We start from the raw sequence: 21,801 nt of genomic DNA, 5'->3' as shown, positions 1-21,801 counted from the left end.
TTCTGAGAATGAAGCTCCAGTAGCTTGGAGGCAAGTGCTTTTACTCTCAAAGACACAGTGCTAGTCCTAGTCTATTCTTTCAGCCTTTTGTTCTTTAGATTGGACTCTGCATCCTTAACTTTATATTGTTTTTCCAATGTGGTAACAAAACATACTCAATGATTTAAATTATTTTAATTTCACTGTGTCTTGAGATACAAGTCTGTAATGCTAGCATTCTGAATGAAGAGGCAGGAAAATTACTATTTTTTTTTAAAGATTTATTTATTTATATGAGTACACGGTAGCTGTCTTTTTATACACCAGAAGAGGTCATCAGATGGTTGTGAGCCAAGCGTGTAGTTGCTGAGAATGGAACTCAGGACCTCTGGAAGAGCAGTGAGTGCTCTTAACCACTGAACCAGCCCAGAAAGTTTCCCTTTCTCTCTCTCTCTCTCTCTCTCTCTCTCTCTCTCTCTCTCTCTCTCTCTCTCTCTTTCTCTCTTTTCTTTGGGTTTGTTTTTTTTTGTTTTTTGTTTTTTTTTGGTTTTTTGAGATAGGATTTCTCTGTGTAGCCCTGGCTGTCCTGGAACTCACTCTGTAGACCAGGCTGGCCTCGAACTCAGAAATCCGCCTGCCTCTGCCTCCCAAGTGCTTGGATTAAAGGCGTGCGCCACCACTGCCTGGCAGAAAATTACTCTTAAGTTCTAGGCCAGATAGCCAGTTCTAGGCTAACCAGAGCCACATAATTAGACCTTACCTCAAATCAATTTTGTTTTAAAGTTATGTCTTATATGGACTTGTTTAAGGTCTTTGAATGTATCATGTTTACTCAAAAAGTGCTTGTATTATACAATGGCTCGAATTATCTGTCTCTTTGTTGCATGTGTGTTCATGTACATATGGAAACCAGAGATCTACATTCTGTGTGTCTTCCTCAGTAGCTTTCCACCTTGCTTTCTGAGACAGAATCTCTCACTAAACTTTTTTTGCCAGTCAACTTGGTTGGCTAGTACATCTCCAGGGATCCTTTGTCTCAACTTTTTCAGTGCTGGGAATTACAGATGTGAGCCATTATTTTAATGTAGTTTTGACTTACTTATAAGTAATTTGTATTTTAGAATTACTTTTCTTTTTAGAATTACTTTAATAATATACAATTAATGTAACTATACAGTTCAAACATTTGAAGTGTGCAATTTCTGAATTTTTCAAAAATTTTTTTGTATTGCGTGTATACATGAACTGGTAAGACTTAATGTCTGGCATATTGAACTAACTCTCTCTCTCTCTCTCTGTCTCTGTCTCTCTCTCTCTCCTTCCCCCCCCCCCCCCCCCATCTCTGAGAAGGTTTCACTATGTAGTTCTGTCTATCCTAGAACTCATTATGTAGACCAGGCTGGCTTTGAATTAAGAGATCTGCCTGTCTCTGCCTCCTGAGTGCTGGGACTAAAGGTGTGCACCACCATGCATGACCCATTTTTTTTGAGATGGGGGTCTCTCTCTGAACCTCAAGATGGACAGCCCACTAGACTGGCTGCTAGTGAGCTCCTAGGATCCCTTTCCCCAGTTTTGTGATCTAGACTTGTGCTGCCACATCCAACTTGTTTCACAGGGATACTGGGGATCTGAACTCAGATCCTTCTACATGCAATGCAGCCATTTTACTGACACATCTTCCAGACCCATTTTTTAAATTTTATTTTAATCACATTTATTTACTTATCTGTCCATCCATCCATCCATCCATCCATCCATTGAACATGTGTTGTGTGGGTACACACATACCACAGTGTGCTTGTGGAGGTCAGAGGACAGCTGTTGTGGGTGTCAGTTCTCTTAGCAATGTGGGTCCCATGGTTTGCTTGATTTTTCAGGTTGTGAGGTTTGTTAACAGGCACCTTTACTCCTGAGCTATCTTGTGTGGCTCAATTTATTATTGTCATCATTGTTATTATTACTTACTATTTGTGTGTTGGACACATATGGTGGTGATGCGACAGTATCTGGAAGTCAGAGGACATTTTTATGGAGTTCTATCTTTTCATATTTACATGGTTTCCAGAAATAAGACCTCAGCTGACCAGGCTTGCCAAACTGTCTTGCCAGTCTTTCCCTATTTTCACAAAGTATGTTTGCTGCTGACGAATTCTCCTTACTAATTTAATGTTAACTATGTGTTTGTGAGATAAGTGTTGAACAGAAAGAAGAACCAGGAATGTTGGATATTTTTTTTCTTCACATATATAACTCAGGCCTGCAATTACCTAGTGTAGGGTGGCTCACCTGTTTGAGAATTCTTACCTCACAGATACTACCATAGCTGTGCTAGAGCCTTCTGGGTGATTGGCCATTACAGTTGGTTATTTGCAGATATAGATTGCATATATGAATATATAATTTTGTGTTGACAGTGAGTGCTTTTTCTTTTCTTTTTTTTTTTTTTTTGGTTTTTCGAGACAGGGTTTCTCTGTGCAGCCCTGGCTGACCTGGAACTCACTCTGCAGACCAGGCTGGCCTCGAACTCAGAAATCCACCTGCCTCTGCCTCCCAAGTGCTGGGATTAAAGGTGTGCGTCACCACCGCCAGGCCATGCTTTTTCTTTCAATACTTTGTCACATTTATTGTTGGGGTCTCCCCCCAACCCCCCGCAACCCCCTTCTGGTTTACTGTTTTGAGACAGGTTTTCCTGTGTAGCCCTTGCTCCCTTGGAATGTTCTCTTTGTAGAGTCAACTGGACTTGAGCTCTCTGTAGTCCTCTTGTCTGTCTTTCTGTGTGGAGAGCACACGTATGCACTACTGTGTGTCATTGAGCCTCCTTTCTGTTTGGTTTTGAGTCTCTGAACATTTCTTTTTTCTGCATATTGTAGTTCTCTCTCCCTTCTTCCATCTCCCCTCGTTAGTCAGCAGTGCTTGCTAGTTTTTACAATGCTGAACAGCTAAACCCAGAACCTGACATGTTAGGCAGCTCTTCACAGTCCAGTTACAGCACGTCTAGCTTTGTTTTGAGACAGGATCTCCATATAGTATTGGCTGGCCTGAACTTGGCACAATCCTGATTTTGTATCCTCTGTGGTACAGGGCCAGGCTTGATTTACAAATTGTTTTTGTTTTTTATTTCTCAGAACCTTGTAAAGGCACTAAGCTACATTTCTATATCTTTAACTCCATTCAGTTAGTAACTTTTCCTTTGTTGGTATTTCCCATCTTATTTATTACAGGTACATTTTCATTCTATTTCATGTGTATTTTATTTATTTAATTTGTTTAGATAGTTTCACTGTATATCCCTGGCTATGCTGGAGCTCAACATGTAGACCAGGTTGGCAGCAAATCTGCTACCTCCAAATCCAAAGTCTGGGTAATCTCGGAATTGACATCAATATCCTTTTGTTTTGATAATGCTTAGCGTTTTTTAGCCTTTTTTTCCTACTTCTTTACAGGTCAAGTAATGTAGATCATCTCACAAACATTATCTTATTTGTTGAAAAGGCCATGTTCTATTGTATTTCTTTGAAGGAGCGGGTTTTTTGGGGTGGAGTAGGAATGTAGTTTAGTGGTCATTATCTAGTCATTCCCCTAGCACTTCAGAGAACAAGCACAATGGAACAGGAGCCTGCCTGTCATGCTAGCACTAGAAAGTAGAGACAGGAAGACCAGACTTTCAAGATATGACAGGCATTTGCACAAGACCCTGTTTAAAAAAATCAAAAACATGAAATTGTTTTTATTTGTATGTATCTGTGTGTGTAGAAGCTCAGGCATATGCATGCCAGGATGCACATGTGGAGGTAGAGAGGAGAACCTTGACTGTTCTGTGGGTCCTCAGTATTCAGCTTACATGCTCTTTACCCACTGAGATAGATGTCTCCTAGCCCTGAAATTGACATTTTTATAAATCAGAGTTGGTTGATTTTTTGGATTCAAACCATCTTGTATTATTTTGAATACCTGTTTTAAATGTCCCAGCTCCTTAAGCTGGCCTGGTGGATTGCCCTGTATATATGTGATGTAAGGTCAACAAAAGATTTGGGTTGATGATGTATTTAAAAGTAGGGTTCTCTCTCCTCAGTTTGCCCCGTTTGGGATTCAGATCTTACATTACAGACACCAAAGTTCTTCTGAATGCTCTGTTGTGGTTCTTAGGTATTAGGAGCCTCTAAGAGTTGGCTTTGTCTTATTTTCAGGGTAACATAGTAAAAAGAAATTCTAAACTTTCATGCTAGTTCTTCTCTATACTAAGTCTTCACTAGTATAGATTCTAGATGTTTTTTATTTTTATCCACCATGCATCTCATTTAGTTAGCAGTTATGTGTGTTCTACTGTTATTAATTTAAAAAAAAGTATGATATAGTTCAGCTGATAGTAATTCATTTCTTAAATTTTGAGGTAGGCCTTTATGTAACGTAGCCCAGGCTGGCCTCAGATTTACTATGTAGCTGAGGATAATTTTGAATTCCTCTTGCCTCTACCTTTTAAGTGTTGGTATTATAGTTGAGGTCCAGTAAAACTGGCCCTGTACCTTACTTTCCCCTTATGTCTAGACTGGGTCTTACTATGTAGTACTGGATGGCTTGGAACTTGCTATATTGACCAAGCTGGGGTTGAACTCAAGCTATTCATTTCTGCCTCCCAAATATGTATCACCATGCTCAGCAAGCTGATTTTAAAAGAAAAAAATGTATTTTAAGATTTATTTTTATTTATGTATAGCCGTGTGTATGCCATTTTTGTGTGTATATGAGTGTGCATGTATATGTGTGAGTCCGTGCACACATGTGCCTGGAGAGACCAGAAGAAAATGTTACATCCCATCCCCTAGAGCCAGGAGTTAAGAGACATTCTTGAGTCACCTGATGTGGGTGCTTGGAACCTAACTTGGATTCTTTGGAAGAGCAGTGATCTGTATTGCTGAGCCCTCTCCCACCTGTCAAGCTGGTTCTTGATGGTAGTAGAAACCAGACCTACTTGACTACAGTAATTCAGTCCTGTATTAGAGATCACAGAGATCTTCATAAATGTCAAAACCTTGTATCTGGCCTGTGTTGAAAAGGCTTTTAGGTGGTCTCTCATAGTAGTACTTCATGTTAGCCTTGAGCATGATAATCCTTTCAGCCTCCTGAGTGATGAGATATTGGTACTTGCTACCATACCCATATTTTGCCCCTCTCCGAGTAAGGTCTTGCATTTTTTTCTGGGATGGTTTCAAACTCTTAGACTATTGATATTTGTGCTTCAACATCCCAAGAATTCTTTTACTCTAAATATCTGCTACCACATTTGACTTTGGTTTTATTAATAGGAAATTTAGGGCTTTGCTTGTTTGTGTAGCCCAAATGGCTTCAGTTCATGGAAAAGTACTACTAGCTGAATTTCCCAAGTATTGGGATGACAGGCAAGGGCCACTGTGCCTGATTTTAATGTAAACTTAAAAAGGGGAGGGGGCTGCAGGATTTTTAATATGTGTGTAAATTGTTATCTAATATTAAAAGAAAAATCATTAAGTTATTTTAAAGGACAGAAAGATGGCTTAGTAGTTCTTAAAAGCACTTGCTGTTTTTGCAGAGGACCTAGGTTAGGTTTTCAGCAATCACATGATAGATCACAGCCATCCATAGTTCCAGTAACGGGGGAGGGGGGGGATCTGCCGCCCTCTTCTGGCTTCCACAGATAACCACAAACATGTGGTATGCATGCATGCATACCTATACATACATGTAAAACATTCAAACAAAATAAAAATGAATCTTTTAAAAGCAAGTAATTTGCAGTTAACAGTTATTTTGTGAAAAGTGTTCTGGAATTCTCTTGGTGGCAATGAATAGAAATGGTATTTTATTTTTGTTAGTTTTGAAGTTATAGGGAAGATGTGGTTTTGGTGATCTGAAAAAAAACTTCATTGCCTTTTCCTTTTTTTTTTTTTTACTTTTAATTTTCTTTAAATAGAGATGTGAGCTGTGTCCCCATAAAGATGGAGCTTTAAAAAGAACAGATAATGGGGGTAAGTACAGTTTTTGAAAAAAATGCTGAAAACTGGAATGGTATAGCATTTCAAACTATTTGGTAGTTCATATTATTTTATTAAGTATTGTTTGCTAAAATGTTAATAGTGATATAGTTAATTAATTGGAGATGAGGTCTCACTATGTGGTCCAGGCTAACCTGAATTCACCATCTTCTTGCTTCATTGTTTCATGGTCTAGGATTGTAGGTGGACACATTTATGTGTAGTTTAAATAATTTTAAGAATTCACAGTTTCTCTTCATTGTGGACAAACTTAAGTATTGGCTGTTTTATGTAGAATGATCCACATTCTTCTACTCAACCTTGATTTATGTTTTGAGACAGGTTCTCACTATGTATTCCTGGCTATCCTGGAACTCATTATATAGATCAGGCTGGCCTCCAGACTCACAGAAATCTGTCTCTATCTCCTGAGTGCTGGGATTAAGGTGTATGCCACCACACCTCCTTTGTTTTTGTTGTTGCTTTTTGGAGACAGGGCCTTATTACTGTGTCCTAGGTGCTAGGGTTATAGAACCAACCTTACCTGGCAGAGTATCCTTACTACTATGTCCCTCCTAAGTGCTAGCTTACAGTACCAACTATACTTGGCAGGATGTGTTCTTTCCTGAGGATTCTGAGCATTTCCTCTTCTGAAAATTCTGAATCTGAAATACGAAAACCTAACACCTTTTGAACACTAGTTTCAAATTTTGAGTTTTTGGATTAGAGATGCTTAGATGATAAAATCACTGTAAATGTTGAGAAAAATATCTTATGGTTCCAATTATGAGGATTGCCCCATTTTTAGTTTTCATCTTCACTTTGAGTTGCCTTTCCTTGAGAAATGTGTCTGCTTCTCTCCCCCTGCCTTTCTTCTATCTGTTTTTGTTTTGGTCCTTTCCTCTCTAGTCCTTTTTTTCCATGTGTATAACTCGGGGCGTAGCATTTTCTGCGTATCCCAGCCTGGCCTAAATGTGTGGGAGTTTTCTACCTCTGCTTCATGAGTTCTAGGATTACAGGACTATCAATAATTGGCTGGGTTAAAGGATACTTATCCTTTGTATATCAATATCATTCTTACCATATAGACATGAGCTTGTTAAACTATAAAAATTAACTGACTGATAAAGTATCAAGAAAGATGATAGGTGTTTTCTCTCTCTCTCCCTCCCTCCCTCTCCCTCCCCCCCCCCCCCCCCCCCCCCCCTCCCCTCCCCCTCCCCCTTCCCCTCTCCATCTCCCTCTCCCTCTCTCTTTCCTGTTAAGATGGTCATAAAGTATTTCTCCCTTATTTTGTTAGGAATTTCACTGGCTTAGTTTTGGAAGTAAAATCAGCCTATTTTCCTAAAATAATGAGATTCATTTAGTTAACATTTTTTTGAAGAGACTGATTTCTGGAGGGTAAATGAATAAAGAAGTTGGTACCTGTTTATAAGGGATTAAAACAGTGACTTCCTTTTTTATATTCTTTTTAGCTTTTGGTATTAGTGTTATGGTGGCATTATAACAAATTTGGAAATACTCTTTTTCTGAAGATATTTCTGTAAAGCTGGAATTTTATAATCTTTAAATATTTGGTAGGAATAACTGAGAAATACATCCTGAGTTTTAAGATTATCAATTTGAATAATTTAGTGATTAAATAATTTAAAATTTTCTATTTTGTTGGTTTGTTTCACTTGTAAACTTTGGCACTTTATTGCTTTCTCTAGTTTTAAAACTATTGGTAAAAGTTGATTATTTAACTGTTTACATGTGGTCATAAACTGGTTAAATTCTCAGAAATGTGTCATAGGTGCTTTTCTTACTGAGTAAACATCATAGAGCGAGTGTATTTATAGAAACCTAGACGTATAGTCTACTACATACATAAATTATATGAATATAGCTTATTCCCTCTAGGTTATAAACACACGTCATATTGCTATATTACTGAATAAAATGTAAATACAACACAGTGGTAAATTGTTAAAAATCTAAAGAAAGAAAATGTATAATAAATAGCTGAACAAGGTGCTTAGTGAAGTTTGTGAGACTTGAAGTTGTCTTTGGTGAGTAACTGAAGTCAGTGGTAAGGGAATGTGAAGATCTAAGACAGGAAGATATTCTGGGTTTCGTTTTTTAAGACAGGATTTCTCTGTGTAACCCTGGCTGTCCTAAAACTCATTCTGTAGACCAGCTGGCCCTGAGTTCAGGCCTGCTTCTTCAAGGAATCTGATGGATTAAAAGCACTTGCCATCACCACCAGAGTAAAAGGTCTTTTTTTTTTTAAAAAAAAAAAAACAAAAAAAACAAAAAAGAGAGAGAGACTGGGTCTTGCCCTCGTTGACCTGGAATTCTGTACAGACCAGGCTTGCCTCAAACTGAGAGATACTCCTGCCTCTTTCTTTTTAAGTGCTGGCATTGAAGTTGTGTGCTACCTCACCTATCTTATATCTTCTCTCTTTTTCTTAAACCTTTTAAGTTTTTTTTGTTAGACACTTAGAAACAACACACATTAGCCTTATTCGTTTAAGTCATGGATATCAGAATATCTTACCTTCACGTACCATCTCCTTGAAATGTCTTCAGGGCAGACATATGCATGGACTGAGAATGTAGCTTGTTGATGAGCACTTACCTAGCATGAGTGAGAAGGTGAATTCAGTCTTTAGTACTGCAAAAAACCAAACCAAAGCAAATCAAACCCCAAAGCACAAGAAATCACTACTACAAAAGAAACATGGAGCTATTAGGACTTGTAGTAACAGTGCCTTTTAGATACCTTTTTAACGACCTGGTTGAATGGATAGTTAACATATTTTGCTTTTAAAAGCAAATAGAAGGCATAAAAATTAAAATAGCTAAAAACAGTACATATATTAGCCAGTAGCATAATTTTCTGTTATTACTACTAAATATTGTTATGTACATATACAGCTGCATGTGGATAGCATATTGAATGCTAGCATAGTAAGTTTGTTCAGACCAGCATTACTGTAAACATGTTAATAATGTAGTATGCAGGGATTTGTAATGGCTGGAAAATTTTGCCTTTCTAATCTTATGGGAACATGGTTGTATCTATGGAGTGTCTGTCATTTACCAAAATGTTATGTCTAACTGTACTGTCAGCTGAAAATACAGTTAGTAGTCTCTCTTCCTCTTCTTCTTCCTCCTCTTCTTTCTCTTCTCTTAAATTTTTTTTTTTCAAGATTCTTTGTGATGCCTTGGCTGTTCTATAACTCTCTCTGTAAGACTAGGCTGGCCTGGAACTCAGATTTTCCTGCTTCTGCCTCTCAACTACTGGGATTAAAGGGATGCACCACTACTGCCAGGCAAGATTTTGTTTGATTCTTTTTAATAATTTCTATTTCTTCATCAATATGTAATTCTTTGTGCACATGTAAGATAGTTCACTTGAGGTCTTTACTTAAAAATCCAGTTATACTTCTGTATGAAGAGTTTCTATTAATATTTCCTGTGAATGAGCCATACTTAAACAATGTTTGTGTGTGTGAGTGTATGTGTGTATGTGTGTGCTTGTGTATGTACGCATGTGAAGCCTAGAGGTTGATGTTAAATACTCGTCTTCCTCTATCTACCTTATTTTTTACTACAGGGTATCTCATGGACCTGGGATTCATTGATTTGCTAGACTGACTGTTAATAGCAACTCTGTCCTTTCGGTTTTTCAGCACAATACACCCTTGTGTTGCCACACCTTGTGATTTATGTGGGCACTGGGGATCTCAATTCAAGTCTTTCTGTTTACATTGCAAGCACTTTACCTACTGAACTATCTTTCCTGGGGCTGCATGTTGTCCTTATAACCTTTAAACTTATTTTAGAATGAATGTATTGGGGCTGTAGTTGAGTTGTAGGGTGCTATGCTTTGAGATCTATCCTAGGCACGGTAAAAACCAAAAACCGTATATAATTAAATGTTATAATGGGTTAATTCTGGAGTAAAGTTCTGCCTTTTAAGGTTTAGGTTTTGCTGCTTGCTGTGTTTTTGTTTTTATTGACTTGTATATTTTTGTTATACTTGATGAATGAGTCTTCAATGAGTGTTTTGATGATTTATTTCCTTGAGCATGTAGTGTAAAATAGTGAGGGGGGAGGGCAATTACAGAAGAAACATCATGTATTTGTGTTTGTATTTTCTATGTTTTATCCAGTTTATCTTCTGCTCTTCCTTTCCTCTCTCTTCTTATTTGTACCATACCTAGATTCTAGCCAGAGTTCAATTGAGGGTCTTCTTAGGTCTTAAATTTAGAAGATGAGTTCTGCCTTAAGGCAGGTCTGTGACTCTCCACGTCCTCTAGCACATCCAGATGTTTTCAAATGCACCAGGTTGCCAGAGACTCTTTAGTTTTCCTTCCTAGTCTTTTGGTGCTGTCATATGTGTCACCTATATTCTTTTTCTCCAGGCATCTGTGGGTTGAATTTAAGGGCTGCTTTCTCTCTTGGATGAACTCAGACAGGCACATCGCAGTCCTTGGTTAGTTTTCAGACCCTTTGAAGAATTGACAGACATAATTTTTTGTTCTTAAAACTTGGTTCTGGTTCTTCGGCCAGCAGAGACTAGAGTCTTTCTACACTGTAAACTCAGTTGTATTTAAGACCTTCTGACTTAAAGCATTCATATATTAAGGAAAAGAAAGATTCCAAAGAGTTCCATCTTTTTTTTTCCCCCTTAGTTTAATAGGTCCTTGGTTGTGGCAAACCTTTCACTGTTTTCCAGAGTTTAATAAGAGAATTTAACAATTTCTATGTACTTTTTGTTGTTTCTGGTGTGGTACCTACCCTTACACCTGCTTCCTTTACCATTTTTTGTTGGTATAAATATGGATATTTTACATCTTATGTGTATGTGTACATATGCTTATATTTTTATATGTAGTCTCATGGCCTAGGCTCCTGTGCTTTCTACCTTAGCCTCTTTAGTGATGGATCATCACTGTGATGCCTCACCATGACCCTTTTAAATATTTCTAAGCTTTGTCTGAGATACGGTTAAGGTTTTTAGAAACATCTTATATTTGTTAGGTTAATTTGGATCAGTGTATTTAATCCTTACTTTTGTGGCAATAATTCTCAGTTTTCCTTTCTTCCTCCTTCTTTCTCCCTCCCTTCCTTGCTTCCTGTAGACTTGCTCTCACCTTCATCTCTCAATTCAAGGCCAGTTCACCTGGCAGTGTTTTATAATTTTTCTTATTTGAAAGGTTTTTTTCTTTTTATTTTATGTGTATTGTACTTTATGTGTATGTTTTGCCTGCAAGTGTGTACATACACATAACCATATACATACTTGGTACCTGCAGAGATCAGAGGAAGGTGTTCAATTCCTGGAGGTAAGAACAGTTGTGAGCTGTCATGTGGGTTCTAGGCACTAAACTAGGGTTGTCTGCCAGAGCAGGAAGTGCTCTTAACCACTGAACTGCTGTTCCATCCAGTCTTTGTGCTTTTTTGTTGTTGTTGTTTTGTTTTGTTTTTGTTTTTTGAGACAGGGTTTCTCTGTATAGCCCTGGCTGTCCCGGAACTCATTCTGTAGACCAGGCTAGCTTCAAACTTAGAGATCCTCTTGCCTCTGCCTCCCAAGCTGCTTGGCTGGCTTTGTGGATTTGTTTTTGTTTTGTTTGTTTGTTTGTTTGTTTGTTTGTTTGTTTTGACCTGTCTCGTAGTTCTAGGCTGGCTGGCCTGGAACTCAGTTTGTAGACTAGAATAAAGATCACAGAGATCTGCCTGCCTCTGTCTCCCATGTGTTGGGATTAAAGGCGTGCACCAGCAGCACATCCAGCCTGTGTATAAGTACTTAATATTTATGGCCAGTATCCATTGTAAGTAACTATATATACACACACGTCTCCCTCCTCTGTCCCCAATTCAAGCTTCATTTTGTAATAATTTTTCATTTTTGAGGGACATGATGCTTTCTTTGGTGTTTGAAAGTACCTTTTGTTTGTTTGCTTGTGGTGATTTGCAACACCTTTTACACTTGAGCCATCTTTCTTTATTTACATATATTTGATTATAATAAACATACTTACTTTGTGATACCTCAATTATAGGTTTGTTCTGATTTTCTTAATTTGTGGGATTTCATTTGTGTCATGATGTATTTAGTACTTTTTATTCTGGAAATTTCTAATTAATGACTTACGGAGATTATCTGTGACTTGAGTTGTGAGAGATGACGTACAGGATATATTTTAATGCAGAGGTGCTTCCTTTTTAGGCTTGCTTTGTTCATTGAGTTTAAGATGATTAAAGCCTAGGTGTGATCTTTCTGAGATCCATGGTATATTAGTTTTTAGTCCTAACTTCGAGACTGTCAGTGATTCTACTTGTCTTTCTCCATGCTGTCCCTCACCTTCCTGGGATTTCAACTTTTTCCAGTTTACCAGCAACTTTTTAGTGCTGCATGCGCTTTTTAGCTGCCTCAGTCACACTCTCTTTAAAGATTTATTTATTTATTTATTTATTTATTTATTTATTTATTGTGAGTACAATGTCTTGCTGTCCTCAGACACATCAGAAGAGGGCATTGGATCTCATTATAGATGGTTGTGAGCCACCTTGTGGTTGCTGGGACTTGAACTCAGGACCTCTGGAAGAGCAGTCAGTGCTCTTAACTTCTGAGCCATCTCTCCAGCCCTCAGTCACATCTTTTATAATCAAAAGAAACTTTAACATCAACTGGTAATAGTTCAGATGAAGGTTTAAAATAGAAATATGGCAGCCATTAATTATATGAACATTCAAAATATTGACAATATAAAAACTAATACCGTCACATTTAAGATTAGTAAGATTAAGCATATTAAAATCTCTTTTCCTCCTTTTTGTTCTTGATGGTGAGACTAGATCCAGCCCTTTCCTTCCTTGTGTCTCCTTTTGTGGCTCCTAGGTGAGTGCTCTGGAGTTGCACTGCTTCTCCAGCCTTTGAGACCTGAAGTTTTAAGTATAAATGATTGCAGAACTGAGAATGGAACCTAGAGCTTCACACAGTATTCAGGGACACTACTACCTACTGAATTATATATATATCTCCTTCACACTATTTATATATTTATTTAGTTCTGGCTCCATAGTGTAGTCTGATCTTCATTATGTATTGTTGGCTGACCTGGAAATGGAGAACCTCCTTTTGGTTTAGTCTCAGAGTATCTAGAGTGCTGGGAACTATCATCCTGCTTTCTTCAAATTAAAGTAGGTTTCAGAAGTAGTGTTAGTATGAATTTAGTCTGTCCTTAAGTATCAATGTCAGCACCTGAATTCCTAAGTGCTCTGTTTGTTTATCTTGAGTGCATAATAGATGCAGCCATGATTAGGAACCCTTTGTACCAGTAGTGAGTGGATGCAATTATTACATAAATAATGCAGTAGCCAGGTTTTTATTACGGTTTTGCTTAAATAGTCATTTTAAGTGATCTTAAGATAGGTAGTAATTTTATTTTTGATAAAACTTGAAGAATGACATTGTGTATTTATTTATTTTTAGGTTGGGCTCATGTGGTTTGTGCCCTCTATATTCCAGAGGTACAATTTGCCAATGTTTCTACAATGGAGCCAATCGTTTTACAGTCTGTCCCACATGATCGTTATAATAAGGTACAGTGGATGTCCTCTTAATGTTTGCATTTTTGGTTCTGAAACTAGGAGATAGAAAAGAGGTGGGGTCTTTTGTTTTTGTTTTGTTTTATTTCTTAAAAGACCTTTCTCCTATTTCATAGACATTTTGAGAAAAATAGTTGCCACCTTGAGCTATAGTATTAAAATAATTACACAAGAGTGTAAAACACCGTCAACAAACTTGTCTCTTTTATTTGAATTTAGGTGTTATATTAATGTTTTCAGAACATTTTAATTACTCAGTATACATTTGTCTTTGAAGATTTACTGACCTCTTGCCTAAAAAAGTGCCAAGATCTTATTAGATTTGAATTAGTCATTATTTCTTGTCAGTAATCTCAAGGCAGGAGGATGAGTTGAATTTGGGAGTTTAGGGCCTACCTAGATAATATACCAAGACCCTATGCTCACTTTATATCTTTTCTATCATCTATCTATCTATCTATCTATCTATCCATCCATCTCCATCCATCCACCCATCCTTTCTTTACCCTGTGTTTTAAAATAGAAACACTTAACCATTTGTTTGATCACATTGTTGTTTGTTGCTGCTACTGAGTTGTCAAGGCTTTCCTGTTATCCAGTGTTTTCAGACACTCTTACTGTGTGAAAGGAAATACATGTCACTTCTGTGGAAGAATGTCATTATAGTTAGTTTTCAGATTTCAGATATGTTAACAATAATCTTTTTGATTAAGTAATTATTTAAAACATTGATAATGTGGAGAAATAAGTCTTCCTATTTAAATCTTTTGACTTTTGTGTATTTTTTATCTCATATACATGCTTATTAAACATTTAGATCATATTACTTATTGTTTTCTCTGCTTTTGAAACTGAATAATGCTGAGTATATTTTTGTGTCAATAAATGATATTTCTACCATGACTTTCGTGGATTCTTAGTGTATCATAGAGTATTGTTAGATTCAGTTACCGGTGGAGCAGCCTCTTGTGGATGGTGCTCATGTGTTACCTAGTTTTCATACTGTTAGGATCCATGTAAAAAGGGTATACATATTTTGGAAGTTTGATTATTGTGTGAAGTTTTTCTTTAGAATGTGAGTAGTTCTTTTTTTTTTTTTCCCCCCCTCTTTTTCTTTTTCTGAGACATGGTTTCTCTGTGTAGCCCTGGCTGACCTGGAACTCACTCTGTAGACCAGGCTGGCCTGGAACTCAGAAATCCGCTTGCTTCTGCCTCCCAAGTGCTGGGGCTAAAGGCCACCACTGCTAGGCGAATGTGAGCAGTTCTTAAGTGATTATCATGTTAAGCATGATTTAATTAGCATTAAGATTACTGGTTTTGTTTAGTTGTTTTTTTTTTTTTTAAGTGCACTCATGTTTGGCCTGAATGTATGTCTGGGTGAGGGTGTCAGATCTTGGAGTTACAAACAATTGTGAGCTGTCATATGGTGTTGGGAATTGAACCTGGGTCATCTTAACCACTGGACTCTCTCTCCAGTCCCAGAGCTGTTGTTTGTAAGTTCTTTTCTCAGTTTTCTTTTTTTTTTTTCCAGGTTGATTAATTGACCTTGTTTTTATTATAACATTATTTCTTCAAAGTGTTTTGTGTTTTGTTTTTGGGTTTTTTTTTGTTGTTGTTGTTGTTGTTGTCCTTTTTTGTGTGTGTGTGTTTGCTTCTGAGGGTTATGTTTTGGGTTTTTTTTATTTTGTGGAGACAGGCTCTCTTATATCCCAGCAGGCTTCAGTCTTGCCAAGCAGCAGGGGGTGACCTTGAGTTTTTGATCTTCCTGCTTCAACCTCCAGAGGGTTGGGATTACAGGTGTTTGCCAGATGTTATTCACAGAATAGCTTTCTTTCTGGAAGTGCATATATTTTTTAGTAATTTTAAATTTAAAAATTTTTAATTTTTGTGTTCGGGTATTTATGTACATGTATGTGCAGATGCGTGTCAAGGAAGCCAGAAGAAGGCATCATTGGCTGTCCTCATTGGTTTCCACATTGTTCTTTGAGACAGGGTCTCTCACTGAGGGAAACTTATGGGGAAACAAACTTTGTTTGTTTGTTTGTTTGTTTTTCTTTTTTGGCTAGGTTGGTGTGTAGCAAGCCCTAGCAATCCTCCTGTCCACTCTCAGCAGTGCTGGGTTAAAGGTCTGCACAGGACCACGCCAGACTTGTCATGTGGGTGCTAGGATCCAAACTTGGGTCCTTATAGTTGCACAGCAAGCAATCTTAAATCTTTATTTTGTAGTACCTTTAAAATTCATTTTAAAATGAGTTTTCTATGTAAATTCTGAAATAACATCAAGTTTATTTACAGGCTCAGAGAGAAGTACAGAGTTTTTCTTTTTTAAGCCAAACTCTACCTCTCTATCAGAAGGGCAGGTTTTGGCCTACAATAAGTAGTTCTGGTAGGGTAGGGTCTCCTGGTATATGCCAGGTCCTCAGTTCAGTGCCTCTAGCACTACAGAGCAAATTAAATAAATGTAATAAAGTAAATAAGTGTAAACGAAGATGCTCATATATTTGTAAAATAACTATCAAAGTCAGTGGTGTGTTATTATTACGTGTCTGCCAGCCTCTCTATGTCTTCTCATTTATCTCAAATATTTATTTATCTCAAATAGTTAACTTAATCTTTCCTTTCCTTTTGCCAGTTTGATACTTAGAGTATTGTAGTCTTTAATTATTTTGTAGAATAGCATTCTAATTTGGATTTGATGTTTGCTCCAGTTTAGTGGATGAGATTTATGAGATTTATTTTTTTTTTAATTTTTGTAAAGAATGTCATAGAAGTGATTCTGAGTTTCTCTCATTGCATCTTATCAGGTGGCACACTGATTCCAGTTTTTCTGATTCCTTACAATGTTACTTTCATCGTTAGTTGAAGTGCCATCTGTCAGTTTTCTCTTCCCCTTGTTGGCTGCTGTATCCTCTTGGATCCAGTACCTGCTGTGGGGCAGCACTGCCTGTGGGCACTTTGTTCTCTGGGCTGCCCTTTCCTCATCTTGGCATCCGTAACTTTAATTTACTGCTGGGATTCATGGCTCATTTTTAAATTTCTTTTATATTTTTCAGCTTGCATTCTGTTATTATAAAAAGCCCAATTATAGTGTGGACTTAATGTCATGCTATCTTATTTTGTTTTATTAAACAGAGTCACATGTATACCAGGCTACTTTTGTATGCCAGTTAACTAAGGATGAACCCACACTTCATTAAAAGAAAAACTTATTTTGATTTATTTACTGTAACTTATGTGTATATGCCTGCTTGTTTGTGCACCATGTATGTTTTGTGCTCATGGAGACCAGAGCAGTGTCTTGGATTTTCTGGAACTGCAGTTACAGGTGGTTGTGAGCTGATTTATGTGGGTGCTGAGAATTGAGCCTGGGTCATTTGTAAGAGCAGCACGTATTCTTAACTATTAACCACCTCTTTTGCCCATGACCTTGGACTTGTGATCCTTCTGCATCTTTCTTGAATGTTGGGATTATAAGTATCAACCACCATGCCTTGTTTTGACTCTGGGGAATCAAACTCGGTTCTTGTGATGTTAAAGCAAGCACTCTGGCCTGTGAGTCACAGTCCCATTTATTTTTATTTTAATAGAATCTTCATTTATTTTAATGTTCATACTATGTTGCTGTGTGGCTGATGGTACCTCATTAATCTGACCGTTTATAGTCTCTGTTTCTATCGTTTTCAAAGCTTTTTTTTTTTTTTTTTTACTTTTTACACTGACTATATTCGTGACTCATTGGTGATCTGCAATAGAATGATTTTCTCCAAGGAGCTATATTTTCTTTTATACAACAATATTTAGAGAACAATGTATATACTCAATGTATTTATTGTTCTTACAGCATTATTGGTCTCAGGTTCTCTCAGTTGATGTAGTTAGAAAACAGATGTCTGCTTACTAACATTGCAGTGCAAATTGACCTGTTAATATCTATATCATTTGTATATGTTGAAAATTACTAGTGATTTAAATCTGATGCACTATTTGGATAAATATACTTCTCTACACATACATGTACTGACGTGTTCCGTATCTGTGTTGTATATTGAGAATTCATCAATTCAGTGACTTTACCAATTGTAATCTTGTGTGACCCGACCTGCGGGTCTTTAGTTATTCGTAGGGGCGAGGAGGACCACAACCTGAAAGAGAAACAGGCAAGAGAAAAGAAGGACCCAAGCAAACGGTTGCTTGTCAAGAGCCGTGTAGTTTGAAAATAGGCATACTTTTATAGTAAGCTGGGGTCAGGGGAGGGGGAAGGCAGGTGGGGTAATGGAAACGTACAGCTTCTTCTTGGCCTGTGCCCTAGAACATTTTGTGGTTAGGGGCTTTTCTCAGAAGTAGCTGTCTCTTCGAGCATCAGCTCTCAGCAGGATGAGGCATAGTCAAGATGTTCAACCAAACAGGATGTAGGTGGGTGACAAGGCTTTGGTTTCCAGGCGAGGGGGGAAGGCCGGCAGGGGTCCCTGTTAGGGGTCCTGGTCTCTGGCATCTCCCCCTTCCCTGTAAACTAAAGAGGGCGTCTTTTAGAGGAAGAAACTCAAGGATGGGTGAATTTGGGAGGGCATCCCGGCCGTAGGCGGCTCACGGTCCCAGAAGGGCAGCAAGGCCATTGAGAGGCACTGTCGGTAGACAGTCTTGGCTGTCTGTCAAGACCAAGTTCGTGGTCGTGAAGGAGAAGGGGAGACCACTCTCTCACGTGCAATGGCAGCTAAGGCCGGTGAGGTGCAAGAGCTGGTCCCCTTGCGATCCTCCTACCCACTCCTGGTGCAATGGAAGCAAGTCCTCAGGGTGCAGGGGCTATGAGATCGCGACCTGTTTAGTGTCAGGCTTGCTGTTAGGCCAAGGCAGGGATGTAGCTAAGCCAAGGCCGGGACGCAGCTGTTGGGGCAGCTATCGGGAGGTTCTTTCAAGCAGTAACAGGGGCAAGCCAATTAAACAAGGGGGGGGGGCAGAGACGCCTGTCTCTAATTATCTAGGGATAAGGAAGGTCAGCCAAGAGAACTGGGAGCTCCCCTGTAGGGCCGGAAGGTTAAGAGGCCGGCCAAAGGAGGAGCGCACGGGCCCCACATCTTCATCTTCAGGCTGTGTCACCACCACATGGGCAACAGGCTCAGTGTCGTCCTCTGTTTTCAGCTGATGGTAGTGGATTTCAATTGGTCTTTTAACTGTGGAATCTATCTGATTTTTAACAAAACTTGTGAGACGATTAAAAGCCCAAGGGCTAAAGGAGAGAAGCAAAAGAATGCCAACAAGGGGCCCCAATATAGTGGGCAGCAGGGTAGTAAGCCAAGGGGAGGTGGAAAACCAATTTTTGTACCAAGATTCTTGTTGTTCTCTTGCTCTCTTTCTTCAAGGCTCTTTTTAACTTTCTCTAAACTGTTTTTTACCAAACCTGTCTTATCTGAGTAAAAGCAACACTCTTCTCTAAGGGCCACACACAATCCCTCCTCCTTTAAAAAGAGTAGGTCAAGTCCTCGTCGGTTTTGGAGGACCACCTCGGAAAGGGAGGCCACTGACTCAGTGAGGTCTTGGATGCCCTCTCTCAGGTGACCAAGGTCCTGATCGATTAAGGACTGAAGGTGGGCAAAATTTTGGTCATTCTTTACAAGGGACGCAATACCCGTTCCTGCCCCGACCGCACCCAGACCCAAGATGACCGAGAAAGTGAGCGCAGTCAGAGGCTCTCTCTTGTCTCTGTGTGGGACCCCGGATTCAAAGAAGCGTAGGAAGGACTCGGGCTCATAAACAAAAAATTGAGGGAGGACGGTGACAACAACACAATAATCATGGGAAAGAAATCTGGAGGTGGAGACGTAAGCGGTCAGTCCGTTAGAGCAAGCGAAGAGGGTATTATTAGGCTCAACCACATACAAATAGGTTGTATTGATAGTGAAGGTTTGATTGCAAACAGGAATAAGATCTCTAGGGGGAAGCATCCTGGGCCCAAGCAGGCAGGTATTAGCCCAGTGTCTACCCAGCCTGCAGCGAGGGCAGAGGGCAGAGGGCAGAAGGCAAAGGGCGCTCTCTTCCTGCTTGGGGGAGGGATCTATCTGAGGGGCACTGGCGAGCAAAGAGGCCAGTTTGGCCGCACCGAAAGCAGGATGTGTGATTCTGGGCGGCGCCAGTAGCAGCTCCCACAGCCAGATTTATGGACTGAGAGAACTTCTGAGCGAAAGGGTCTACATCTTTGCAGAGTTTAATCATTTCATCTAGGTCTTTGTCCTTATACTTGCCTCTAAGGGTGGTCCTGCATGCTGAATTGGCGTTCTCATAAGCCAGTTGCAAGAGGAGTTTATTGTTCTCCTGACCAGCTCCCCAAGTTCTCTCTGCTGCCTCTAGGAGGCGAGCAATGAATTCTGAGAACTCTTCATTAGTCCCCTGAGTAATTTTCGTTAAAGGGGAAAGTACTGAGCCCTTCATAGGTTTCGCTCTCCAGGCACTCATGGTGGCCGAAGAACTTTGGGCCAGGAGACCCAAAGAGAATTTCTGTTGCCTCTGATCTGTGGCATACTTGCCCCTCCCAAAAAGTTTATCGAGAGTCCACCTCGAAGCGGGGGGGGGGGGGTGGCCTGAGGAGAGATTGCTCCGAGCCTGTTGGCGGCAGCGGTCAGCCCAGTCAGCCTGCCAGGAAAGAAACTGGCCACGAGTCAGCACGGCTTGGGCGACTGAGAACCACTCATTAGGAGTCAAATAGCCGCCGCCTCCCAGGCTTTCTAGGAGAGACAGAGTAAAGGGGGCGTTGGCTCCATAATTACGACCCGCCGAGTTCAATTCTTTGAGTTGTTTAAAACGGAGCTTTTTAAAGACTGTGGCGGGGGGAGCAGGTGCAGGAGGAACGGGAGCCTCCGGGGGAGCGGGTGTCTCCTCATCACTTTCACTTTCTCCCTCGTCCGCAGCACCCTCGTCCGAAGAATCATGAACTGGGCCCTGGGGAGGGTCACCCGTAGGGGGTGCGGGATTGGTGGGCGGGGACCCCTGGTCAGTTGTGGAAAAGGGCTGGGGGTTCGGAGTAGGGTCTGAGGACCCGTGGCCGGAGCGGGTAACCAGAAAGGCCAAGCGCAAGGAAGGCTGGGGTGCCCAAAGAACTGAAAGGCGCACGACCTGATCCTGAAGGCGGAGAATGTCAGTCAATTCCCGAAGCTGATCAGAAAGGTGAGCACGAACGGAGGACAGAAGCTGGCAGGTCTGATCTAGATATGAGGGGAAAAGTCAAAGTTCTCAGAGGAGGCTGATCAGGATTATGATAGCGGGCAGCCTCCTCCTCAAGGGTGGCTGCGTCAGGAAGATCTAAGGGATTAGGCTGGGGGAGCCGGGAAGAGAGCGAGAGGGGGGATGCAGCGGCATCAATCCAGCAGGCAGGAGCAGTGGGAGGACGGGAGCGATAAAAGGAGGAGAAGAAACTTTGGGAGGGGGGCAGGGAGGCGCGGAGGGTAGAACATGGAGGCGGACGCGAAGGAGAGGAAGAGAGGAGGGGGGGCGATGGCAGAGGAGGATAAAGGCGAACAGGAGAGGACTTAGGTGAAGTGACCGACACATCAAAGATGGAAAAGGAGTCAGATGTCCGGGAGGGCAGTCTAGAGGGATCAATCTCCTTGGCGGGGCCAGCTTCTTTGTCATTGGTCAAGGTGTCTGGTGGATCTTGGTCGCGATTAGAATTTCGCGACCCGGGACGAGACTGGCTAAGACAATATTCAGCCACCGAAAGCAATTGGCGCTTTCACTCATCACCCTGAGCATCCTCAATGACATCTCTAATTAAACCCCCAAAAGAAAATATTGTCTTTGTTATTCCCTCATCTTTATCCTTGCCTATTTTCTCATTTAATTCTCGTCCGACTTTCTGCCACTTCTTTGGATGTATAGTCGGTCCGTCAATCATAAACCAAGGACATTTTTCAACAAAAATAAAAAATTTTACGAGATCTTTTTTCTTTACCCTAATTCCTCTTTCTCTGCGTGCATCTTTGAGGCCCTTAATGAAACTCGCCTCCTTTGACAATGAATGGCCCATTTCTATGGGACAGAATGAAAATAAAACTCACCGAGTTCGGCAGGTCGAGGGCGTCGACGACTGCCTCTCTCTTCAATGATGTCACAGCTGCTTCTTCTTGGGGTGTCCGTCCAGAGAGGTCCGTGCCTCGAGCCCCACGTTGGGCGCCACCTGACCCGACCTGCGGGTCTTTAGTTATTCGTAGGGGCGAGGAGGACC

General features: G+C 40.1%; 1 protein-coding gene across 5 annotated transcripts in view; it reads left to right on the top strand.

The window, feature by feature from the left end:
- Positions 1–21,801, top strand: part of Mllt10 (MLLT10 histone lysine methyltransferase DOT1L cofactor) — a 144,213-nt gene that overhangs the window by 28,137 nt on the left and 94,275 nt on the right. For 4 of the 5 annotated variants that reach the window (XM_028764918.1, XM_028764916.1, XM_028764919.1 and 1 more), the window contains 2 exons: positions 5,927–5,981; positions 13,474–13,583. In XM_028764918.1, the coding sequence (XP_028620751.1) occupies positions 5,927–5,981; positions 13,474–13,583 (165 nt within the window). The remainder of the gene's footprint in view (positions 1–5,926; positions 5,982–13,473; positions 13,584–21,801) is intronic. The other variant, XM_028764920.1, reaches the window with a different exon arrangement.

The sequence above is a fragment of the Grammomys surdaster genome, unplaced genomic scaffold (assembly GCF_004785775.1).
Source record: "Grammomys surdaster isolate TR1022 unplaced genomic scaffold, NIH_TR_1.0 146, whole genome shotgun sequence".
Classification (NCBI taxonomy): Eukaryota; Metazoa; Chordata; class Mammalia; order Rodentia; family Muridae; genus Grammomys; species Grammomys surdaster.
The sequence above is the reverse complement of the archived record's forward strand: the minus strand, read 5'-3'. Positions and strand labels throughout refer to the sequence as shown.